We start from the raw sequence: 27,537 nt of genomic DNA, 5'->3' as shown, positions 1-27,537 counted from the left end.
GTCCCCTCATGCCTCAAACCTGATATGCATGGTCCCCTCACCCCCCCATCCAGATATGCATGGTCCTCTCACCCCCCAATCCTGATATGCCTGGTACCCCTCACCCCCCAATCCTGGTAGGCAAGGTCCCCTCACCCTCCAGTCCTGGAATGCATGGTCCTCTCACCCCCCAATCCTGGTATGCATGGTCCCCCTCACCCCCCTTTCCTGGTATGCATGGTCCCGTCACCCCCCCTTTCCTGGTATGCATGGTCCCCCTCACCCCCCTTTCCTGGTATGCATGGTCACCCTCACCCCCCTATCCTGGTATGCATGGTCACCCTCACCCCCCTATCCTGGTATGCATGGTCACCCTCACCCCCCTATCCTGGTATGCATGGTCACCCTCACCCCCCTATCCTGGTATGCATGGTCCCCTCACCCTCCAGTCCTGGTATGAATGGTCCTCTCACCCCTCTTTCCCGGTAAGCATGGTCCCCTCACCCCCCTTTCCTGGTATGCCTGGTCCTCTCACCCACCTATCCTGGTATGCATGGTCCCCTCACCCCCCTTTCCTGGTATGCATGGTCCTCTCACCCTTCTTTCCTGGTAAACATGGTCTCCTCACCCCCCTTTCCTGGTATGCATGGTCCCGTCACCCCCCTTTCCATGTATGCATTGTCCCCTCACCCCCCTTTCCTAGTATGCATGGTCCCCCTTCCCTCCTATTGCTGGTATGCATGGTCCCTCTCCCCCCATTGCTGGTATGCATGGTCACCCTCACCCTCCTTTCCTGGTATGCATGGTCCCCCTTCCCCCCTATTGCTGGTATGCATGGTCCCCCTCCCCCCATTGCTGGTATGCATGGTCCCCCTCACCCCCCTTTGCTGGTATGCGTGGTCCCCCTCATCCCCCTTTGCTGGTATGCGTGGTCCCCCTCATCCCCCTTTTCTGGTATGCGTAGTCTCTGTTAAAAAAAATAGTTATATACTCACCTTCCAACAGCCCGCGATCTCCACTCCACGCGCCCGGCCTCGCGGTCCCAGTAATGCATTGCGCGAAACACCGCTGATGACGTCGCGCTCTCGCGAGAGTGATGTCAACTCCGATCTAAGGTGCAAGGCATTACTGGGACCGCGAGGCCGGGCGCGTGGAAAGAAGATTGGAGGCCATCGGAATGTGAGAATAACATTTTTTTAATTTTAATTCTCTTTTTTACAGATAAAGGCCTGCGCCTGATTGAGCGCTGCGCCCGACTGCGCCTGCCGCTGATTGGTCGCGGCCGCCACCAATCAGCGACCCGCGATTTCGGTTACAGACAGACAGACAGACATGATAAGACGATTGTACAGGAATGGAGTGGTGGTAGAGGCTGGTGCTGACTCAGAGACAGGTGAGTAAGGTTATACTTATTTTGGATGAATCATATTGATTTCCAGTCTCCGGTATTTTTGAGATGGATCTTTTATGTGTAAATCTATTGTTCAAAGTTCTATTTTTCTGTGATACTGAGGGATAATACTAACTGTATCATTCACAAGACGATCACTAATGTTATCAAACATGTATTATAATAATGTTTGCACGTGTTTCCATGCCTGTTATATTGTGATGTTTTTTTGGATCCCTTGTTTTTAATGGCCATCTATTCTTTACTTTATATTAACTATATGCAGTACATCTATTCAATAACACTTAGCATGCGATCCTTAAAGAGTTTTCTATTAGCTATTTGTATATTTGCTGTAAGGTTAATCTGTCAGTAGGTTTTTTGCTATTTAGTTTGATAGCAGCATGATGTATGGGCAAAAAGCCTTATTCCAGAGATATCACTTACTTAACAGTTTGCAGTATATTCAATATAATCATGTTTTATCATCAGGAGATTATCACTGCAGGACTCTGTATCTCGTCCAAGGTAGTCCAGTTAATCTGTGTAACTCCACCCCTCACCACTGATTGGCAGCTTGTTGATAATGTACAGTGTACAGACAAAGCTGCCAATCAGGGGTGCAGGCGGAGTTATACACAGCTCAGTATTTATAGCACTGCTACATCAACAGCAGAGAAAACAGGGATTTTATCAAAAGTGCACCAAGCGGCCCAGTAAGTGATATATATCTTATCAGGCTCTCTGTCCTTACATCATGTAGCTCTTAAATTCCATAAAAATCCTGCTGACAGATTCCCTATAAATACACTATGTATATGTAAACCGATTCTCTTATAGCTAATAGGGACTCTACGTGTCTGTAACCTGTGTTAAGGCATTTAGCGCCACTTCTCTTGCAGCTAGTTCTCTTGAACTATTAAATACTATTATGAACAATTTACTTCTACATTTTAGTCACTTATGTTGCTGACTGTTTTTGGTTAGTATCTGATACTCCTAATTGTAATAAAGGGTAATGAAGTGTATCTAAACGTCTCAGGAGACAACACACAACTTGTCCTTGAATTTAAGAATACTTATTACAAAGGACATTTTGCAGGGGCATGCGAGTAAATATCCATTCCTAGCATTCACATTGATTTTTCATGTCAAACCATAAGGTTGATAGGTTTAGTAAATAGGTCGTGACTATCAGTAAAGTAAGCAAATGTATACACAAGGCTGACAATGTATTCCGGGTCTCAATAACAGATCTGCTGTTAATCACACTGCAGCAGATTCACGCACAGCTGCTCAGCAACCGAGTCAACACTGGGCACAATCAGCATTGGCCAAATGCAGTGATCCTTTTATTACAGAATATCCTAATACACTGCGCAAAAAAAGTAAAAGGAACACTTGCACATCACAGTATAATCAAAATCAATTCAACTTCAGAGATATAAGCCTCCGGGGTCGGGAAGCATCAGCGATTGTGAATAATTTCACCTGCTTTGGTGCAAAATGAAAGCGACAACATGTGCACTGGAGAGGAACAGCAAGACGACCCCGAAAAAGAGAAATGTTTTTGCCGGTGCATTGACCACAGACAACTACTCTATCCTTATCCTTCCTGGAGGATTCTTCTCTAGATTTGCACTTTGCAAGTGTCATTGTCACTATTGATAGAATGAGGCAGTACCTGCAGCCCATACATGTTGCACAGGTTGTCCAACTCCTCCTCCTAGCATACGACCTCTCAAAAGAAGGTTTTCTGCGTTTTCTAGCACAGTCTCAGGAGCATGAAGCAGACACCAGGACATGGGGCATTACATGAGAACTACATCAACCCAGCTGCAGGACTGGTATCTGCTCCTGTGTGACTCTAGAGATCAATTTACTGGGTGATCTGACAGTGAGAGACTTCAAATGTCCTGCAGTCATGAAGACGATCGCATCTCACTGTATTGCTCCAGAAGCCAAGATGATATTTTAAAAATATTAAGAAGTTGTTATTTGTGCAGTTCCCAATTTATTGTAGTGTATTCTTTCTGAAAGCTCCAAATATACAGAGTCGCTTTAATTCTAACTGTTTGGCTATGGTCGGGAGTCCTGCTCTGTAGACCTCGGATTTCCGTGCTGTGTCATCAGCTCCCGTCCATGTGCTCTTCTGATCAATACACATCAAGCAAATTCATATAACATTTATCATGTGTCTGGCTGTTCCGGGGAACATACGATTCATTATAGTCGGTTATAACATCTGCTATATTAAACCAGCACTTATACAACAGCTCAGAAACTTCAGTTTCTCTCTCCACAGCGAATGTCTGATAAAGGCAGAGGTGATAAATCTCCTGCCCCCTGCTGCTGCTATCACAGAGGCTCTGCAATTCCAAGAGGAACAGCTCTTTAAATTGCTTGTGTCTCCTCATACGGCTGGAGACACCCACCTCTTTATGCTGCCTGAGGCAGTGCCTAATCTTACCTAATGGAGTAGCCCTCCCTGTCTGGTGCATAAAACCTCAGTCTGCAATAGTGACAGGAAAGACAAACTAGGAATGACTCCAGTGTAGGTTGAAAATGATAGATGTAGTCGACAGGAGGTTTAATGAATGCGACTGAACGAGACGAGAGCTTCTCCTATTGAGGGAAAGCTGCTCAGAGAAGTGGATAGTTCAGCACTCTGGACAGCATCTCATTGGAAAGGAAACCAGTGAATGAGAAGGTTCAGCACTCTGGACAGCATTCAATCTGATGGAAAGGCTATAGAGGGAACAGGAGACTTCAGCACTCTGGACAGCTACAACTCACACAATGAAGACACCATGGTTGAGCAGATGATTGCCCAATTACTTGCATTATGGTGAACGTTAAAATCTCCACAAGGAGTTTTCTTCTTTCTCTCCAATAAGGATCACCATTCATTATTTGTCATCAAATAATATGTATTGTAGGAAAAGTTTGCATTTGAGCAAATCAGAAAAATCAAAGAAGCTCCTCTGAAGGTTAATGGTCGATACTTGGCTTTTTTGCTTAATCTGAAAGGAATGATGATTGGAGAAGCATGTGCACCAGTACCCAAATCATTGGAAGCCTCTTGGTGCTCTCTGTGTTGGAGATAGGACTGGGCTTGTCCGGTGTGGTTGTGGGAGCTGTCACTTTTGCCTGGGTCAGGTCAAGGATGGATCCACCACCACAGCTGGGAGACTCTTCTCCGGTATGGAGCGGGGCGTGTGTACGTTAGTCATTTCACTATCTTTTCACTTTTATTAATCATGATTTGCTTAGCATAGTTATACTTCATATTGATAATTAAACTACTGTATTTTTTGTACTTATCAATGTCAGTGAATATTAGAGAAAGGAATAATTGTGTTAACAGTGTTATTTATTATTATTATTACTCATACCACTTAGTGCAGTAATTTATGCCTTTTGAATGTGACCTTTACATTTTGGGTGGTAAAGGAGCTGCTGCATAATGTATGATGGTAAAAGCATTTCCTAAGAAACATATTAAATATTCTATTATTTTTACTATTATTTTGGGCGTAGTTTATGCACGGCGGGACCGAGTGGTACAGTAATCACATATATCACTGTCATCTAAATCAAGATAATCTAATGTATTCATAGATATTTTTAGTTCACCCATTTTCTATTTAAATGCTGTTTTTCTGAGAGTACTGAATGTCATGACTAATTCACTGTGTGTACGACAAGTGAGAGTCAATGGAAATACAATAAGGTAGAGGTTATATGTAGCAAACCATCTGTTTATTAGTCTGGTTACATCTGTCATGCAAAATGTTGTCACTCTTACATATTACAGAGTAAAAGTCAACAGTGAGAGACTTAACTATTGTAACGCAATAATGTTTTATGTTGGCATTCCTCGATGAAATCTGGGAATCACATAACTATTACCCAAGAAAAATAAAACCACCTTATATTGTATGAATATAGTTGGCACAGATTGATGTTCAGTGTCCCAAAACCATCACGGGCCAGTCCAGTCAGATACTTTATAATAAATATTGCTCCAGCAATGCTATATGGAAAGTGATGGCGCTGTCACTTTGTGCTTGGATGGGTTTAAGCTAGTAAAAACAATGGAATCCTGACTTTTTATAGAAGAAAATGAAATGTGCTGAAGGACGTTTTTAACACAAGGAGATGTTTTAAGTGTCCATTCCCTTCATCATTGCCTTGAGTCCATTGTGAAAAAGAAAGCATTACAAATGTTTATTGTTTGTGGTAAGCATCATAGTTTGCTGCATACAGTAGTTGTAGACTGGTCATAGTGCCCATGAGACCATTTTTTACTGTTGAAAGTAAATGGGCACATGAGCATCAGATCAGCAATGGAAAAAAATGTTTTGGTCTGATGAATTATGTTCTCTCTTAAATGCATATATAGTATTTGGCAAAGCCTAAAGATCTGAGCGACTTTGTCAAGGGTCAAACTGTGATGGCTAGACAACTGGGTCAGAGCATGTAGAGAACTTCAGGTCTTGTGGTGTGCTTATCGTATGCAAAAGAGGCCTAAGGAAGGACATCCGGAGACCTGACAACAACGCCACTGGCACTCTAGATCTAATCACAAAGGCCAATCAGTCTGGTCGATTCCTACAGAAAAGTTACTGCAGCATAAATGGCTATGATGGAAAGGTATCAGAACACAAAGGACATCAAATATTACTGCTTACTGGACTGCATACTTGTATGTATTGTGAAAGAATACAATTCATCAGACCAGGCCACCTTTCTCCATGGCTTCATTGTGATGATTATGTGTCCATTTTGATCACCTTCAATGTTGAACATGGGTTTCATGGGCACTGTGACCAGTCTGCACGTATACAGCCCCCCATGCAGCAAACAGTGATGCGCTGTGTGACCTGACACCTTTCTATTAAATTCACCACTATCTTCTTTAACAGTTTGGGATACAATATCTCTTCTGTTATTACGCAGGCGCAGACCAGACAAGTTGGCTTTTGCGACTGGATCCATAAGACTTGAGAGCCAATAGCGCTGCTTCCAGGTCTTTGGCTGAACTTCCTTAGACCACTTTTGCACACAAGGAACCCTCCAAAAGACAAGCAGTTTTGAATATGGTGTAACCCATGGTCTAATGTTGCTCATATCGTTATACTTGCCTTTTTTGTCTACCTACTGTATATATGTATTTAAATTGATTCAAATTTCATCAGACCAAGCCACTTTTCCATTGCTGAATGATCCAGTTCTGATTCTTATGGGCCCATTGTACTCACTTTCCACACTGGACAGAGGTCTCATGGGTAATCTGACAAGTCTGCAACTATGCGGCCCCATGGACCTGTAGTTTTATTCATGGTCTGACCCAGTTGTCTAGCTATCATGACCCTTGTCAATGTCACTCACATCCATACACTGGCCTAGTTTTTCTGCTGACTAATCACTTTCTGATTGATGTATTCCACTCCTTGTCATGTGTAATTTCCTCAAGATAATCAATGTTTATTTACTTCACCTGTCAGTTGTTTTAAAGATGGATAGATAGATAGATAGATAGATAGATAGATAGATAGATAGATAGATAGATAGGTAGAGAGGGACAGACTATCTAGCTTTCAGACATTTTATTAAGTGGAGAATGTACTTGCATTTATTGTTCTTCTGCTAAAAGTACCTTTTATTTATTAGTGATTTTTGACTATCTGACTGGACGTAGAGGAGTCGCCGTTTGTGTCTGCTCACCGGTCGACAGGGACGGACTGGGACTAAAATTCAGCCCTGGCATTTGAAGTTACACAGGCCCACTAGGTTACAAGAAGTGAGAGGAGATTAACACGACTATATAACATGTAGTCAGAGCTGTGCCCAGTATTTCAGCTCAGTCCTATTTATTGATTTTAGGTACAGTACTCCTCCCAAAGCTCTGTCCCCTTTTGTATGCACGGTGACAGAATTCCTGGCAGAACTGCTATCTATTGTGCAACCAGACCCCCTGGTCATAGCCGCCCCTATCATACCTCCCAAGTTTTGAAGAAGGGAAAGAGGGACAAAGACTGCTGCAAATTTTAGACCACGCCCTGGCCACATCCATTTTGCAACTAGTCACACCCATGTCCACGCCCAACTGCACCCATTTAGCACTGATGATCACACTGACTGGTAATGAGGGCACAGTGGCTGGCATTATGGGCACACTGACTGGCACTAAGGAAGATAGAAAACAGAGAGAGAGAAAAAAGAAAACAGAGAGAGAGAAAGAAAGGAGAGCGAGAGAGAAAGAAAGGAGAGCGAGAGAAAGAAAGAACAGGGAGAGAAAGAAAGCGGGGAAAGAAAGAAAGAACAGAGAGAGACAGAGAAAGAACAGAGATAGAGAAAGAAAGAAGTAAAGAAAAGAAAAAGAACAGCGAGAAAGAAAGAGAAGAAAGAAAAAGAAAGAAAGAGGGGAAAGAAAAACGAAAGATTAGAGAGAGAAAGAAAGAACAGAGAGAGAGAGAGAGAAAGAAAATGAGGGAAAGACAGAACAGAGAATGAGAAAGAAAGAAAACGAGAGAAAGATTCTATAAAGATACTATAGCAGCCCGGCTCCTATTGTAGTGCCCACCTGAGCCTCCCGGCGCAGGGCATATCATGATCCGCTCACATGGCCGGCGTCCCCGACTCCAATGCGATCCTGCTGTCTGCGCTGTCGGAGGAGGACATGGTGATGGATCTGAAGCATTCCTATTTCCGTCACAATCTCCTCATGAGATTATTTCATTTCCGGTCAGCTTCCAGCACATCACTTCCGGTGGAACGTCATGTGTGAGTTTTAAAATGCTCCTCTGGGCTCCACCGTGTACTCCTGTGTCTGTGGGAAAAGCCCGCTTTGTATGCTTCGTACACACTTGGCTCCGCTCCGTACATCCCGTACACATATGGCTCCACTCCGTACATTCCGTACACACATGGCTCCACTCCGTACATACATGGCTCCGCTCCATATACCCCATACACACGCGGCTCCGCTCCATACACCAAGTACACACACGGCTCCGGTCCGTACACCTCGTAAACACGCAGCACCGCTCCGTACACCTCGTACACACGGCTCTGCTCTGTACACCTCGTACACACGCGGCTCCGCTCCGTACACATGTGGCTCTGCTCCGTACACCTCGTACACACACAGCTCCTCTCCGTACACCTCGTACACGCGCGGCTCTGCTCCGTACACCTCGTACACACACGGCTCCGCTCTGTACACCTCATACACATCCAGCTCTGCTCCGTACACCTCATACACAAGACTCTGCTCCATACACCTCGTACACACACGGCTCGGCTCTGCTCTGTACACCTCGCACACACTCGGCTCCTATCCGCACACCTCATACACACACAGCTTTGCTACATCTACCCTGTAAACCCCTCCTGACCACGCACATACTTCCCTCATCCAGCACCATGACAACCAGCACAGCAGAGTCCTGCAGACACCAAGAGGCAGGGCTGTGCGCACAGGACCTGTCATGAGGTCACAGGAGGTGTGGAGTCAGGGGTCACATGATCAGGGGTCTGGACAAAGGCTCCTGATCATGTGACCCCCTGACTCCTCCCCTCCTGTGACCTAATCACAGGTCCTGTGTACAGAGAAGAGAGCAGCCAAGCGACGCTGTGAGTGGCTGAGGGGGGAGGTCTCATGCTAGGGGGAGGTCTCATGCTAGGGCGAGGATGGGGTGCGTGGCGGCTTATCTCCCTGCAGTGCAGGACAGAAAAATCCTGGGAGGGTTGGAAACTATAACCGCTGTGCACACAGAAGGCTGGCGGCAGGAACAATAGCCAGGCCAGTGGCCACATCAGCTGGCAAGCGGCCAGATGAGCGGGCGCTGCCGCCCGCGGCCCACATGACAGCGGCCCAGCGGGAAAATGCCCGGTTGGGCATATTACCAATCCGGGCCTGCCGGTCGAACCCCTTAAATGTGGAAGTGTAGCGGGTGACGTCTGTTTGCTAGTCTGTGATTCTGTAAAGTGACACAATCAATGTAAACCTTCAAAATTGCTACTAATGTTTCCATCCTATTATTTTACTTTATGTTTGAGAAGAGAAAATTGCATTTGCTATTAGTCATTAGTATTTTTGCAGGGTGTTTTAAAATTTCAACGTTATTATGGTACTTGAGCTGCTGTATGACCTCTCCTTCTTATATACCTTCTGACAATATTTTACATGCCAAAACTGACTTTGCCCAATTGTACATATCCATTTCAGCTGCTTAAAACTGTTTTCCACAAATGACCTTTATTATTTCTGCAATGGATAAGTGACAAATGTCTGATTGCTGGAACCCTAGACCCCAACATATCACTGTAACAGGGGTCTCCTGCCCATGCTCTACCTAGCTAAATGGAGCAGAATGGTTGCACATACTGTCTGTGTGTGTCCGGATGCTCCACTCATCCTTTACGTGGACTGATGGAGAGAGCCATGCAAAAAAATGTCTATGTTCAACTGTAACTTTTGACATCAGGTACTTCAGGGGTGGACACAGACTGTAGTGGGCCCCTGTGCAAGAAAGTTATTTGTTATTTGTTGTTATCTAATATTGAGGCTATGCAGGGCTGGATATAATATCTGTAGAGTGCTGCTGGGCTGTATTTATTATTTGCCAGTTGCAGCCTACAAATTATATACACAGGCAAGCACAGCCTCCAAATAACATATATAGCCCACTAGCCCAGCATTGCCTCTAGTTGTTAATATATACAGAGCAGCACAACCTCCAAATAACATATGGTATACAGCCCAGCATAGCCTTCAGTTAATATATACAGCCCAGCCCAGCACAGCATCCAAATAACATATACAGCCCAGCATAGCCTCCAGTTAATATATACAGTCCAGCAAAAGCCTTCAGGTAATATATACAGCGCCAAGCACAGACTCCAGGTAATATATACAGCCCAGCACAGCCTCCAGTTAATATATACGGCCCAGCACAGCCTCCAGTTAATATATACAGCCCACCACAGCCTCCAGGTGATATATACAGCCCAGCATAGCCTCCACTCCAGGTAATATATACAGCCCAGCACAGCCTCCAGTTAATATATACAGCCCAGCACAGCCTTCAGGTAATATATACAGCCCACCACAGCCTCCAGGTAATATATACAGCCCAGCATAGCCTCTAAATAACATATATAGCCCAAGACAGCCTCCAGGTAATATATATAGGCACCCCGTTTCCCTTTGTTTCATAATGCTGGCCCCCATATGCGGTCTACTTTTGGCATAGTGCTTCTTGCCCTATGTGGCCCCCCAGTTTATGCTGCTTCTCCCCCTATGTGGGCCGCAGAGGCGTATCTAGGCTTCCTGGCACCCAGGGCAAGAATTTGGTTCGGTGCCCCCCCCACACCAAGTACATATGCGACTTGCACACTTAGCCATGTACCCATGAGCTGCTCTCCCTAATGCTCTCAATGTTCAGTAAAAAACTGAAAGCAGGAAGAGAAGCTCGTTGTCAAGTATGAAAATCGCATATGAGTGAAGTGTCCATGTGATGACTACTGGAACCTGCAGAGCTGAATCCTGACATTGCAGCTTCTGAATTCTCACAACGAATGCACTGCACACTTTTAGGATTCTCCCTTGCCGATGTACAGTCATGTCAGCACAAGTATGTGATTTATATACTTCTGGCCACATTCCAACTCTCCGTTCATTTTCATTGAGTGAGGCCACACACGTCTAGTCAGCATGTGACCGCATGTATGTAAATTACCGGCACGAGAGATCCTGACAGCGTTCAGTGAGCACTGTGAGAATTCTGAAGTCTGCAGTCACCTAGAATGACTGCAGACTCCGTACAAACCTGGACAACCCCTTTAATGTTCCTAACAAATAAAAACATGAGAATTAGTCAGTATCACAAATAACATTTACATCCAAGTACCTTATAGATGACGTCTCTGGAGTCGTTCTCCTTTTCTTCTTCTTGTTCAGACCCCATGATGAGTTTTCTCATCCACAGCGGCCTCTGCAGACTTCTATCTTCTCCGGTCTTCTGCAGCAAATCTCCACACGATCCCCTTAAAGATAGAAGTGTCATTATAATGCTCCTGAATAAAAATGTCTGCAATATACTGTCACCTCACACTATTCCCCTCCCTCCTCTAACATCCCTCTGTTCACCATACTGTCTCATCATATATTTACCCCCTCACTCTCTATACTGTCTGCTCACACATACCCCCGACTCCCTATACTGTGTACACATACATTAACCCGTTCGCTCCCCATACTGTCTGCACCCAACCCCCATACTGTTTCCTCATACATACTCTGTGTCCTCCCCACACATTAAATCCCCCATCCCCACTCCAAATCCCTCACACATTAAGTAACCCCCATCCACACTCCAAATCCCTCACACACATTAAATAACCCCCCATCCCCACTCCCAAATCCCCCCCCACACATTATGTACCCCCCACTCCAAATCCCCCACTCATTAACCACCATCCCCACTCCAAATCCCCCACACATTAAATAACCCCCATCCCCACTCCCAAATCCCCCCACACATTATGTACCCCCACTCCAAATCCCCCACATATTAACCCCATCCCTACTCATTAACCTCCCAAACAATAACCCCCATCCCCACTCATTAATTCCATCCCCACTCATTAACCCCCGTCCCTACTCCCAAATCCCCTAACACATTATGTACCCCCCACTCCAAATCCCCCACACATTAACCCCCATCCCCACTCATTAACCCCCCACACATTAATTCCATCCCCACTCATTAACCCTCCACAAATTAATTCCATCCCCACTCAATAGCCCCCATCCCCACTCATTAACCCCCCACTCAATAACCCCCATCCCCACTCATTAACCCCCCACTCAATAACCCCCATCCCCACTCATTAACCCCCCATCCTCACTCATTAACCCACCACACATTAACCCCCATCCCCACTCATTAACCCCCACACACATTAACCCCCATCCCCACTCATTAACCCCCCACACACATTAACCCCCATCCCCACTCATTAACCCCCACACATTAACCCCATCCCCACTCTTTACCCCCCACACAGTAACCCCCATCCCCACTTATTAACCCCACTACACATTAACCCCATCCCCACTCATTAACCCCCACACATTAACCCCATCCCCACATATTAACCCCATCCCCACTCTTTAACCCCCCCACACATTAATCCCCATCCCCACATTAACCTCATCTCCACTCATTAACTCCCCCACACATTAACCCCATCCCCACTCATTAACCCCCATCGCCACACATTAACACCCCCCATCTTCGGTGGTTTCTTCAGCTCCACATTGGAGCACACTTACCACCAGCGCTGAGCGTTCACTCTGGGCGCCGGGGAGTGACGTCAGCAGCGTGATCACATGACATGTCACGCTGCTGACGTCGCTCTGGCCCGGCGGTCAGAGCTCCATTTGTACTGGCGTCTATGCAGACGCCAGTACAAATGTTCCCTGGGAGCCGGCACGTGCACCTTCTCTGCGGCAGCTGTCAGCTTCACAGCTGACACAGAGAACCGCCGACTCCCAGGCCGGGGGGCGGCAGAACGCAGTCACCAGGGAGGACACTGCGGACCGCTGCATTAGGCGGCCCGGACTGCGCCCCCTGCCGGCTGCGCCCGGGGCAACTGCCCTGGCTGCCCCCCCTTGATACGCCCCTGGTGGGCCGCCCGATTCATGTTTCTTCTCCCCCCATGAGCTGCCCCATTCATAAGCAGCCAAGCATCTCCCCCAGGGGCCCCCCATTCATGAGCAGCCATGCTTCTCTCCAGGGGCCCCCCATTCATGAGCAGTCAAGGCCCTGCTTCTCCCCAGGCCAGGGGCCCCTCATTCATGAGCAGCCAGGCCATGCTTCTCCCCAGGCCAGGGGCCCCCCATTCATGAGCAGCCAGGCCATGCTTCAAGTTCCCCCAGGTCAGGTGCCCCCCCATTCATGAGCAGCCAGGCCATGCTTCTCCCCAGGCCAGGGGCCCCCCATTCATGAGCAGCCAGGCCATGCTTCAGTTCTCCCCCAGGACAGAGTCCCCCAAAAATCATACCTGCCATGCTTCAGTTCTCCCCCCAGGAGGCCCCCAAAATCATACCTGCCTCGGTCCCAGTCCCTCAGTCCTGCTCAGCTCTGGTACTCTTACCTGGAGCAGGCAGGGCAGGCCAGACCAAGAGGATCCATCCACTGTCTGCACATTCCTGAGCTGCAGCATTTAGTAATGGGGCACGGCACACAGTGACTTCACAGACACACACTGACGCTGGCGCTGCGGCTGCAGCCACCATCCGGCCGGCGCCACACGCACAGTGAGTGACAGTCAGTCTTTCTCCTCCTCTCCTCCCCCACAGTGGCAGTGTAGCACCGCATTGATGCTGATCTCACCTCAGGGCTGGCTCCTCTGCACCGGCGCTCGCACTCTCAGGACCCATTCCCGCGCCTCCCGCAGCGCTGCTCTCCTCCTTGCGCCTCGGCTCCACGGCGCTCCACATGGTAAATTTGAATAGGTAAATAATTAGCATACCTCCCAAATTTTGAAGAATGGAAAGAGGGACAAAGGAAGCGGCACAAGTTTTAGGCCATACCCTGACCACACCCATTTCACGATTTGTCACACCCATGTCCACGCACAGCCGCACCCATTTAGCACTGCTGATCACACTGACTGCTATTAGGGGCATAGTGGCTGCCATTATGGTCACAGTGGCTGGTACTGTGGGCACTGGTACTAAGTAAAAGAAAGAAATAAAACAGAGAGAGAAAAAATAGAGAAAGAAAGAAAGAATAGAGAGCGAGAGAGAAAGAAAAAACAGAAAGAAAGAACAGAGAGAAGAACAGAGAGAGAAAGAAGAAAGAGCAGAGAGAAAGAAAGAGGGGAAAGAAAGAGCAGGGAGTGAAAAAAAGAACAGAGAGAGAGAAAGAAAGGGGAAAGAAAGAAAGAACAGAGAAAAAGAAAGAGGAGAAATAAAGAAATAACAGAGAAAAAAACATGCCCAGACCCTAAACAAAAAAGGAAAAGAGGATAGTCTAAATTAAATCTGCAGGGAAGTTTAGATTTTTTTCTGGGTAACAGAGAAAACCATGTCCCTTAGCTTAGTATTCAGTTTAAGAAGTATATTGCTTACATTTAAGAAACGTCACTATTATTAAGTACCTCAGGGGCGGACCTACCGCCCGTGCAGCCCGTTCATTGAACGGAAGCCCTGGGGGAGAGGGGGCCCCTCCAGCACTGAATGGCTAATATCATGGCTCCCAAGTTCCAACCATCCTGATTCAAGCGGGACAGTCCGTTTTTGACACCCCCCTCCCGCGTCCCAACCGGGACGCTATTTTTCCCCGCATTGCACTGAGCCGCCACGCCACACCTCCTCCATCCACTGATGCCATGCTCGCCATCCCAGATAGACACACCGCAGCCTGCAATGATGTGGCTGGGCTGTGTGTGTTCTGTGCGCAGAGGACCTGTGAGAGGGGAGGAGTCAGGGGTCACATTATCAGGGGCCTCCATGTCTATGTGGCACGGCTGTGTGTGTTCTGTGCACACAGGACTTGTGAGAGGGGAGGAGTCAGGGGTCACATGATCAGGGGCCGTGTCTGCCTCTGTGTCTGTCTGCACTCTGCAGGACTCTGCTGTGCTGGTTGTCATGGTGCTGGATGAGGTAAAGTTTCTGTGTGGGGTCAGGAGGGTTTTACAGTGTGGATGTAGCAGAGCCGTGTGTTCGAGGAGTATGGAGCGGAGCCGTGTGTGTACGAGGTGTACGGAGCAGAGCTGCATGTGTATGAGGTGTAAAGAGTGGAGCTGCGCGTGTACGAGGTGTACAGAGCGGAGCTGTGTGTGTACGTGGTGTACGGAGCCGTGTGTGTACGAGGTGTACAGAGCAGAGCCGCGTGTGTATGAGGTGTAAAGAGTGGAGCTGCGCGTGTACGAGGTGTACAGAGCGGAGCTGTGTGTGTACGTGGTGTACGGAGCCGTGTGTGTACGAGGTGTACAGAGCAGAGCCGCGTGTGTATGAGGTGTACAGAGTGGAGCAGCAGGTGTATGAGGTGTACGGAGCGGAGCTGCGGGTGTACGAGGTGTACGGAGCGGAGCTGTGTGTGTACGAGGTTTACGGAGCCGTGTGTGTACGAGGTGTACGGAGCGGAGTCATGTGTGTACGAGGTGTACGGAGTGGAGCTGTGTGTGTGTACAAGGTGTACGGAGCAGAGCTGCATGTGTACGAGATGTATGGAGAGGAGCCACGTGTGTATGAGGTGTCCAGAGTGGAGCCGCGCGTGTACGAGGTGTACGGAGCGGAGCCACGCATGTACGAGGTGTACGGAGCAGAGCCGTGTGTGTATGGGGCGTACGGTGCAGAGTCGCATGTGTACAGAGCGGAGCCGCACGTGTATGAGGAGTATGGAGCAGAGCCGTGTGTGTACGAGGTGTACGGAGCGAAGCCGTGTGTGTGTGTACTTGGTGTACGGAGCAGAGCCACGTGTGTATGGGGTATGCGGAGCTGTGTGTGTACGGAGTGGAGCCATATGTGTACTGGATGTACGTAGCAGAGCCAAGTGTGTATGAGGCATACAAAGTGGGCTTTTCCCACGGATACAGGAGTACACAGCAGAACCCCGAGGAGCACTTTAAAACTCGCACATGACATTCCACCGGAAGTGATGTGCTGGAAGCTGAATGGAAATGAGGTAATTTCATGAGGAGATTGTGATGGAACCAGGAATGCTTCAGATCCATCACCATGTCCTCCTCCGACAGCGCGGACAGCAGGATCGCCTTGGAATCAGGTGGATCATAATATGTCCTGTACCGGGAGGCTCAGATGGGCATTATAATGGGAGCCAGGCTGCTATAGTATCTTTATAGAATATTTCATTCTTTCTTTCTTTCTCTCTCTCTGTTTCTTTCTTTCTCTGTTCTTCCTTTCTCTCTGTTTCTTTCTCATTCTCTGTTCTGTCATTCTCTCTCTTTTTCTTTCTCTCTCTCTGTTCTTTCTTTCTCTCTCTAATCTCTTTTTTTTCTTTGTCTGTCTCTGTTCTTTCTTTCTCTCTCTGTTCTATCTTTCCCCTCTTTCTTTCTTTCTTTCTTTCTTTCTCTCTCTCTGTTCTTTCTTTCCTTACTTCTTTCTTTCTCTCTCTGTTCTTTCTCTGTCTCTCTCTGTTCTTTCTTTCCTCTCTTTCTTTCTCTCTGTTCTTTCTTTCATTTTTTTCTCTTTCTTTCTATTTCTTTCTCTCTCTGTTCTTTCTTCCCCTTTTTCTTTCTCTCTATCGCTCTGTTCTTTCATTCCCCTCTTTCTTTCTTTTTCTCTCTGTTCTTTCTTTCTTTTTTTCTCTTTCTTTCTTTCCTTTTCTTTCTGTCTCTATTCTTTCTTTCTTTCCCCTCTTTCTTTCTTTCGCTCTCCCTTTCTTTTTTCTGTCCCCTCTTTCTTTCTCTCTCTGTTGTTTCTTTCCCCTCTTTCTTTCTCTCTGTACTTTCTTTTTTTCTTCCCCTCTTTCTCTCTTTGTTTTCTTTCTTTCTCTTTCTTGTCCTAAAAGTTCAGACATCAATTTTTCTGGATTGTATAAACAAAAATTAGGGTGGGAAAAGCGTACTCATAGTCAGTTATTGTTTGAACACAAAACCAAGTGAAGGTCAACTCACCAGGGAGACAAAAATTCAGATTGCACCTAAACCTTGTACTATACAAAGTCTTGAACGTGATAAGGGAAAAATTCCAGCATCGTGAATCATGAAATGTAGATTTATTTCATAGAGAAAAAGCCAATAAAAAAGATGCAAATTCAACAGCAATAAAAAATCAGACACATTTCAGACATAGCTCTTACGCATGACTAAGGACTGTATTTGAAATGCATCTGCAAAAAGTAAAGACAGTGCCTGAAACGCGTCTGGTGTTGGATTTGGATTCGAATTTTTTCTTGCTTTTTTATGCAATAAATCTACCCTTCAGGATTCACCTTGCTGGAGTTTTTTCTTCATATAGTTATCGTTGGTAGCAATAAATAGTCTTGTAGTTGTCAAGCAAAGTTATGAGCCCTACAAATATATAGCATCAAATGAGAAAAATAGAATTGTACTCACAAGAAAAGCCAAGGTCAAGCATGGGAGCAGACAAAGTAAGATGCACTACAGGTGACCAAAACTTCTATGGAGCCCAAAAATTCGCTGTGATAGACACAGCTCTACTCTACTCAGATGTCTTAATCATAGACACATAGACTTTGAGAGGAGCAGGTAAGTTATTCCATCATTCGATATGATTTAAGGTTGTCATAAATTAAACCAGCATATTGCAAATTTTCTGCACTGTTTTATTTATGTATATAATTTGCGGCCTGTATTTCTAAAATTTCCAAAATATAGCATAGTACAGTCAGGGCCAAAAGTTTTGAGTCTGACACCAAGTTTGGTTCCAAAGGTTTGTTGCTTCTGTAAGTCAGATGTTTCTATGGTTACTGATGAACAGTTATCAACATTTCGTATTTTTTTTAACTTTTGCTGATGAATACAGGGAGGGCCATTTATATGGATACACCTAAATAAAATGGGAATGGTTGGTGATATCAACTTCCTGTTTGTGGCACATTAGTATATGGGAGGGAGATACTTTTCATGGTGGGTGGTGACCATGGCAGCCATTTTGAAGTTGGCCATTTTGGATCCAACTTTATTTTTTCCAATGGGAAGAGGGTCATATGACAAATCAAACTTATTGAGAATTTCGCAATAAAAACAACGGTGTGCTTGGTTTTAACGTAACTTTATTTTTTCATGAGTTATTTACAAGTTTATGACCACTTATAAAATGTGTTCAAAGTGCTGCTCATTGTGTTGGATTGTCAATGCAACCCTCTTCTCCCACTCTTGACACACTGATAGCAACACCGAAGAGGAAATGCTAGTCTAAGGGGGTCAGATTCCTTGTAGGAATGCTCGGACCTGACATTAGAGGAGGTTTTGCTTTTATAAAGCTGGGAAATTTGCATCACTTGACCTTTCCTAACGATGATCGTGAACAAGCCATAACTCTAACAGGCTAATTATGGTCTGAAACCATGGTCAAAGTTATCTGAGCACACAAATCTCCAAGGGTGCCCAACCTTTTGGATAGGCCCATTTTTCTTTTTGTAATTTTAGAAATGTAAAAACTGACAATAAATATTTTTTTTTGCCTAAAATACAAAGTAAATGTGTCATCTGTAACTTTAGGCCTTTTAGAGATCATTTCATCATCCACTTGCTTAACTGTTCAGAATAACAGAATTTTGACCAGTGGTGCCCAAACTTTTACATGCCACTGTATAAGACATATGCAGTGTAAACCAGAATAGAAAGAGAAAGAAAATAACTAATAAATGTGATGATAGACATAAGAAGAATAAAAGAAAGGGAAAAAAGAATGGCGAGAGGATAAAAGAGTATACAGGAAACAGAAAATATGGCTGTTTCAGAGATATACAACCTGACGGCTGGTTTCTGGAAACTACTCAACTATTCTGAAAGAGGACAATGATATACAGTAAAAGTAACCATAACTGATCAAAACTTAACTAGCTTTTAATTAATTGTATTATTGGAAATATGTATCTATGCTAACAGCAAAACATCCTGAGACCAATCATATATGAGGTGGCTTTTCATCCAAAGTAATGTGCTTATTAACATTTTTGCTTAACCCTAAGATGCATAGACAATAGAAATCTACGCTTTCACATAACATGGGTCTTTTAGGCCCGTGTGCAAATCAACTTAAGACATCATTGTTGATTTGTTGCTGAAACCAAAGACACTTCCATAAAGTACTCGCTGCGGATTGTGCTTCATCACCGGATGAATTTCTCATCAATATGGCCTCATAGTACCAACAAGTATAATATTTTTTCCAAGTAAAAAATCGCCTAGTTCAACATTAGTGAGTAATTGTCCATTGTTATGTTTCTACCATAATTGTAAATAGGTATAGCAAGTTTTTTTTTACAATGTCAGAACCTACGTCTTTCTGCACTGGTGCACCAACTTTTTTTCCACAGTACATAAGATCATTCATCCCATAATAATTGGCATAATCACACATCCAGAATATTTTAAGTCCACACTTGGCTAGATTACAAGCATATATTGAATTAATTTGCAACGTCCTCTGAAAGCTACAAGTTGCTCATCTACTGTTACGTTATCACTAGGATTGTAGAGCATGGTATAATTCCTAATAAAAATATTCCAAATGTAACTTGATACGTTTCCAAAATCGAAGGACACGTTCTCTTATCATCAAATCGAAGGATTCTCCGAATATCCTCATCTATTCTCTGACATTGTTGCTTTGTAGTATGGATCAGAATGTGGGTCCAGAAATAATTCTCTGATAATTACATCATAACATTTTTGACATCCTGCCAGAAGTATTAGTCCAATATAAGCATAAACTTCATCTTCTGAGATATTTTTCCATGTTTTGTTTGCTCTAGAAGCAATACGTCTTCTTTCTAAGTTTGTACATAAAACCACCTCATCTTCAATATCATAAAAAAATTTGCAGACAAAAAAAGACACAAAAACTGATGAGGATATGATAAACATAATACGTGCCTAAAAAGCCCATGTCATGGAAAGCTGTGGTTTTCAAAAAAAAACATTTTTTATTAAAAAAAATGCCTATTGCATAAAATTATACAAACAACTGGAAATTACCAAAATCTACAAACCTGAGAAATACCTTGAGTTTCAATATTCTAAGTTAGGTAATCTTACAGAAAATAGCAAAAAATTAAATTTTTATGCATCGTAGGGTTAAGATCACTGCCATGAGTAAAGAGTGGGATGATTCTCCAAGAACAATTTCTCTCAAGGATCCTGGAGCAGTTTGTGATGAACAATGCTATTTCCAGCATAATGGAGACCATCTTACCTTGTTAAAAGGCAAAAGTGATCTCAGTGGTCCGGTGAACAAAACATTGAAATTTTGAATATGTGGCGAGGGATATGCCCAGATCTCAGTCACATTGGCAGGCTGTGATCAATCCTCAAAAAAGTGAGTGGACAAACAAAAACACAGAAATTGTGATGATCTCCAAGCACTGATTAGTCAAGAATTTATTACCATCGGTATTTGACCAAGAAGTTGATATCCCTAAATGTTCGATTAGGCTTTAGTATACTCATTTAGTATACTGAAATTAGGAATAAACACAGAAGTCTTCAGCCCATCTGATCCAAATAATGGTGGTGCATTGAATTGCAATATAGAAAATTCTACTATGTGCTATGACCTTGGCCTGTCCGTTGTGAATATTGTAGATAAGATTTTAGTACTGAACTGTTACTTTCATTCCGCACATATTTTCATCTGAATGTCTCTGTAGATAATGATCTGTTTTGTCCATGGTGTTAATCTGTATTTAGCTGTTCATGTGAAGAAAAGCTTTGGAAAAAAATACTGGACTGTAAGAGTCCTCTTAATGCAGTGTGGTTTGAATAGAAGTGTATAATTTAATGAGTAAAGTACTCCCGTGCGACCAGTCAAGGCATTGCCTCCACCTCTAATTGATTTACAACATTGGACGATGACTGAGCAATGACGTTATTGCTCTGCCACTTTCTGTCTTTCTTGTCTGCTGCATTTCATCTTTTCCAATACTTGAATCTTACTAGAAACCTGTTATCACCAATATCCCTTGCAAAAAAGGAGTTTACAAAGGGCGTTGGTTACTTCTGTCTGTCGGCATATATGGATTGGGTAGCGGGCCTGCCCCTCTTTTTATGGCACGGTTTACTATCTAGCCTTCAATCAATACAGTTTTTGGACTATCTCATTACTGAGTTTAGAAAGGTTTGCAATATGTGCTCTGAGGAAAACTGATGTAGCAGAAGGTGTCTTCTCCAGAGATTTGATTATGGGGACTGCTAGTCTCCTGTTGGTGATATTAGTGTGAGTTAACATATGAGCTTTTTTATTGGTATTTGTCTAGTTAGTGCTTAGCAGAGAAAGGGTAAATTTGTGTTTTTTACTTGAATGTGAAGGATTTGCATTTGTTTTGTAGACCAAAGGTGAAGAATTGGGAGGTGCCCTTTGTCACTGTCTGACTGCATTCATCCCATTTTGCCAAGCACTACACAGCTATCCTTCAATAGTATACACTGATGAGCAAAAGGGTAACAATGGTTTTGAACTTTTGACTTTCAGGTTGCATATCCCACCATCCACTATTGATTCAAACATGGGACTACAATCATACCATCATTTTATAGACAATTATCCAAGACAATTATCTTGGCTATCTCATACATAAATTTGACTTGCAACAATTTATCATATGGTTAGTGATGCGGATTCTTGTCATGTCACTGTATTGTTACTCTTTTGCTCCTGGTGGTGGTAAAATCTTTTTCTTCCTGTATACTACAAATTACAACCTGCTCTCACATTCCCAAATAGCTCAGTGTGTTATGTTCATTCTCAAAAGAAATGTCGCTGGTTCAAATCAAGGAGCAGCCATGAAGAATATTTCCCAAGAAAAGAGAAATAACACCATCAAGCTCATTGATAGCTCATCAATAGCGGTCTCTCGGCCAAGAAAATTGTCAAACTGCATCATGTGAATGATATGACAGTTTGAAGAATGTGAAATTAAGTCCACCCATCCATTCATTCAAAAGCCAATAGGTGGACTTCCAGGCAAAATATCGGAATCAGCAAGTTGGTTCATCACAAGGTCTATCAGTTCTGACGTGACAAACATGGCAGTGGAGGTGGCCCGTTTGCTTCTTAATAGTGAGATCACAAATGTCCATGCAAGCATCATATAACATACGTTACACAAGTGTGGAATGGTGTTTCGACAAAAGGTAAAGATGCCTGGACTTAAATATTGTCATAAGAAGAGTCTACTCGACTTTTCAAAAAAGTATGAAAAGTGGAAAGTAGAAGATTGGAAATAGGTGACTTGGAGCGATCAAACATAAGTCAATAGACTAGACTTTAACGGGAGCAAATCAGTCTAGAAGAAGCAAAGGAAAAAAGGGCTAAGTGATTGAGAAATTAAAGAAACTGTCCTGTGGACGAAGCCTCATGGTATGGGGTAGCTTCATAGCCAAAGGCATTGGATGCTTGACCAAGATTGATTGTGTTCTCAATGTTGAGCTATATGTGAGTATCCTACAAGATGAGTTACTTTATACACTCGAATTCTATTTGTAAGAAAAGGATCACATAATGTTCCATATTTGAAGCCCCTGTGAAACTATCACTCTTCTGCAGCTTTAGGCAGAAAAGCTGACATTCTAAAAAAGTCATGACATACCTAAACATTACTAGATATAAATGTCATTTTGGTGGTTGATTACTATTTCTACTATTCAACTACAGAGAAAATGTAAACTGCATTTTATTTACATCTAATATAAGCTTACGTCTTTTAAATGCTGTAGTATAATTACACCTATCCCTATTATGTTTTGCTGCATATCCGTGCCTGGAAAGCTATTAAGGCTTTTATTTGTAAATTGAAAACATGGAGAAGCTGGAACCATTTGGATTTCTTAACATCTTCTATTATCCAATATGTGATTGATCTCACAGAGAATAATGGTCTTTTTGGCATTAGTTAGAGGATGACAAAGGAACACAAATAAGAACAGTCTGGAGGTAAAGAGGCTGTAACTGAAGCTACTTGTTGTCTGGTAGCAATGGCTCAGAAAAGAATAAAAGAATTGCAGTTTGCTGTTTACAAGATCACTGCAGATTAGGGTGAGATAGTTAAAAAAGGTACAAGGGAACCTGTAATGTCCAAAATGCTTATTCAACTGCATCAACAGATGGCACCTGTGCAATAAATAATTAAAAGAAAAAAATCGTATGGGGACCCCTCTATTTTTGCTTACCAGCACAGGTAAAGCTGACAGCTCTATATTGGCTGGTTGTCAAATAGCTGATAAACTCCGGTCTCCTTTTCACATCGGCACTCGGCACTGAAGCTGCATTCTCATGCTCAGCTCAGTGTCTCCTGGATTCACACCTGAGCAGTCACATCATGCCACCGCTCAGACATGCAATCCAAATGAAGCGGAGTTGGAGCAAATCACAGGACATATGGATTATCGCCAGATGGGTGAGGAATATGGTGTTTTATTATTTTTAATTTTACTGTAATAAATAGGTGAAAAAGAATGGGGATTGTTTATTTCAAATAAAGGAGTATGTGTTTTTGCTTCAGTTAAAGGATGTTACTCAGTGTGTGTTTTTATTACATTTTACTATTCCTTTAGTAATGGACCTGTCTTATAGACACCTTTCCATTACTAACCTATGGGCTTGATGTCAGCTGACATTACAAAGCTGACATCAGCCCCACAAATATTACTACATTTGCCACCGCTACAGGGCAAGTGGGAAGAGTCAGGCAAATTGCCAGAATTGGCGCATCTAATAGATTCACCTTTTCTGGGGCGGCTGCGTGCTATTTTTAGGCTGGGGAGGACAAATAAACAATGAGAGCTGTAAGTATTCACAGGTATTGTATGTGAGCATATAACAATACTTTGAATTTTTAACTTTTTACTGAAGATATCCATTAGGCTATGGCTATGCTATGATTTGGGGCACCCCAAGTTGCTGTAAAAGAGTTGCAGGGGTTGCAGTTTCACCTGGGTCCTGGAGCCTGACCCATATTAGAAAACCTTTACTATTATGCATCTATGATAGTTGAGGGCCTTGTTGGAGATCTTGGACTGGGGCTCACAAGCTTCAAGTTACACCCCTGTGTAAAAGTATTGCAATACATTTTTGTTTTCAGCAACCAGGAAGAAGCACTGTTCCTGGTTGCAAGAAAAGTCTGCTTTTAATGATTAAAGATAGCATAATTAAAGTGAAATTCCAACACAATACGTTTGTATTGGCTGTTTGGTTGTCAAGATCCCTCTAAGTTTAATAATGTATACTACTATACTGATATTTTTATTAGGTATTAGTTCAAGCTGATTTTGGGCACATTAAGTACGGCAATATAAAAACATTATTCCATTATTCATTTATTCATTGTTCTATACTTACATACTGTATATATCATATTTTACATGTATTCGACTTTATATTGCAGTAAAGAGGCAGTAAGAGGGGTGACTTCAACATCAGAGCAACATCTTAAACAAGGACAAATAAGCATAATAGGCAGTAAACATGTAAAGAAAAGAAACCCCAGGAGTGGATATATCATTGATGGAACCTGTGCAATTTCACAGGGGCACATTTCTATCTCCAAAACAGGTGGAATTATGCTTTATGATGGGCTATTAGACTGCAAAGGGCCCATATATTGTTCTTGCACAGGGGCTCTTTGCAGTCTATGTCCACCAGTGAGACATCCACTCTATCTGTACTTTGTAGATGTCAGGCTGTAATTCTTACCATGTTATCATTGTTTTATATCTTTGATTTTGCCATTGTCCCATCTATGATAATGTAGGATGACTTATCTTAAACATACCTGCCTATTATACATCTGCACAACCCTCTTTCAGATGGCCATCCCAAATTTAATAAAAATAACCATTTTTTGGTTTAGACGACCTCTCAAGGAGAATGTCCAGTATGATGGAACTTGCATAGGATATGATGGAAAAGAAAGTATATCACAGAAAATCTGGTCGAAAATGTTCTTAATTATCCTGACTTTTATTTATTTAGTTCCAACTTTGTGTTATAGTTGAACTTTTCAGGTTGGATCTGGTGATTTTACGGCTCGTCATATGCCCTATAGCTTTACTTTGGGTTTGGAGCTAGTTATCATTGCCCATATCACATAAATGGGCAAGTTTCTGGCATAAATGAGCATCACTTACCCTAACACTGAAAGTCATCTAGAAAAGCAAATTGTAAAAAATGACAAGTCTCAGTAATTTCATTTTTTTTAAGCAATAACATGTAAGTGAATTTTCTTCAGCATTATTAAAACTTCCAGAAAACACCTCTGTGTACACACGTTGCAGACTTTTAGTGTGTTTGCCACATTTTTTCGCCGTGAAAACGCTGTGTAAACGCAAAAAATCTGCAACCCATTGTAGTCAAAGGCATTCCGCACATGCTGTGCTAATGCTGCTTATTTTTCCGCTGCAGAATTGCATCGGGGAAAAATACGCAGCATGCTCATTCTTTTTGCGGAATCGCGGGGATTCCGCACGTGGGGAGGAAGACTCCCAGGCAGTGACCGGGCAGGTACCCTGTGATCCTAACAGATCCCTGGAAGGATAAGTGATCTATAGGAATAAGTACCCTAGTTTTGTCTTACTCCGTTCTTCGACACCCGGACTAGCCGGGTTGCTCCCAGTTAATATAAAATATTTGGTTTATTTGTTTTGAGTCCCTGTGAGGTCAAATTGTTTGTTACCTCTTTTTATTGGTTCAGCATAGCCCCTGCAGCTCCAAGTTATAAAGGTTGATTATACAATCCATACCCTGTCTCGTGTCTGGTCACTGTGTCCTGTGAACCTGCTCAGAGGGTACACGCACACATAGGAATGCAAGGCCTCGCTGGGAAAGGGACTTGCCGGGAGCATCGCTGAGGCCTGGGAACGCTGTGGGGGAAGCCAGAAGGTGAGAATATCACAATTTTTTATTTTTTTTTATTATTTTTAACATTAGATCTTTTTACTACTGATGCTGCATAGACAGCCTCAATAGTAAAAAGTTGGTCACACTTGTCAAACACTATGTTTGACGAGTGTGACCAACCAGTCAGTTTTCTAAGCGATGCTACAGATCACTTGGAAAACGCTAGCATTCTGCAAGCTAATTACGCTTGCAAAACGTAGGGAGTTGCGGAATTGCCGCTGAAATTTCCGCAGCATTTCTGCACGTATGCACATAGCATTAAGGTTTGGTCTTTATCACAGAGTTACCTACAGTATTTTGAAGAGCTTTTACTCCACTTACAGGAATTAACAAACTTCCAGCCCTATCGCTCAAGGCTGGGACCGTAATATTTATGGTATTTGATATTTGCTTATATAATTTAGTTTTCAGCATGAGTATACAGTGCATAGTTTTGGCCATAAAAAAGATAAATAACCCGTATTGATTGGATCAATAGTCTCCAGGGACTCATTTCACGGTCCAGCGGAAATGACCAACTTAAGTTTAACCCATGTAACTTCAATAAAAAGATAATATATTGCATTATTTCAATTACTCAGCCTGTTTTGTAGCTAGATCATAATCATACATTATTCTGGTCTGGACAAACCTTTATTTTAGGTTCCATCATGGCAAGATACTGAGAGTATGTGACATCAGCAGTTGAAGCTAAATTTAAATTTCCTTGCTTTTCAGGGACGGTGCAATATTACACAGTGCTTCATTAATAATAATAATTGTCCTGACACTAACTTTAAGATCCACTGGGTTCCAGAATGAGGACTTCTTATTTTTGTGGCTTCTAATTCTAAAAGTATGTGCAGACTAGTGATGAGCGAGTATACTCATTGCTTGGGTTTTCCCGAGCATGCTCGGGTGTCCTTCGAGTATTTTGGCGTGCTCGGAATTTAGTTTTCGACGTCTCAGCTGCATGATTTGCGACTTGTAGACAGGCTGAATACATGTGGGAATTCCCTAATAGGCATTCCACTCATGTATTCAAGCTGTCTAGCAGTCACAAATCATGTAGCTGAGGCGACAAAATCTAAATCTCCGAGCACTCCAAAATACTCGGAGGACACCCGAGCATGCTCGGGAAAACCCAAGCAACAAGTATACTCACTCATCACTAGTGCAGATGATCAGCATCAATAACCAGTTCTTACAACATAGTGGATCGAATTTCAAGAAAACCCATGCCCACCATGCATCCACAGACGCCCGCAGCTCACCAGTTGAGACTGATATGTGACACGTCTTGCCAGACCGCAGCATGTCAATTTCTCTTGCAGAGACGCTAGTCCAGTTCAGTGAACACATGCACATTTATCTGCATTCAATAGACAGCAGTGCTTTAGACACATGCTGTATCCAAAGTGCTGCGACTTACGGGTCGTGTGCACATACCCTAACAAAGCATCGTACCAATTAGGGTTCCCGCTCAATATGCTGAAAATGCCCAAAGAACTAGATAACCTTTTAGTCATATGTATATATAATTGTGATATTTAGGGGCAAGTCA

The 27,537-nt window shown here is 43.4% G+C and overlaps 1 protein-coding gene across 3 annotated transcripts in view; it reads left to right on the top strand.

Annotated features, from left to right (window-relative positions):
• Positions 1-3,790: 3,790 nt before the first annotated feature.
• TMEM196 (transmembrane protein 196) overlaps positions 3,791-27,537 on the top strand; it is a 60,602-nt gene continuing 36,855 nt past the window's right edge. For 2 of the 3 annotated variants that reach the window (XM_073581443.1, XM_073581446.1), the window contains exon 1: positions 3,791-4,589. In XM_073581443.1, coding sequence (XP_073437544.1) covers positions 4,419-4,589 — 171 coding nt within the window. In that variant the 5' untranslated portion in view covers positions 3,791-4,418. The remainder of the gene's footprint in view (positions 4,590-27,537) is intronic. The other variant, XM_073581444.1, reaches the window with a different exon arrangement.

The sequence above is a fragment of the Dendrobates tinctorius genome, unplaced genomic scaffold (genome assembly GCF_039654945.1).
Source record: "Dendrobates tinctorius isolate UK_male_01 unplaced genomic scaffold, ASM3965494v1 ptg000070l, whole genome shotgun sequence".
Classification (NCBI taxonomy): Eukaryota; Metazoa; Chordata; class Amphibia; order Anura; family Dendrobatidae; genus Dendrobates; species Dendrobates tinctorius.
This window is presented reverse-complemented; position numbering and strand designations above follow the sequence as displayed.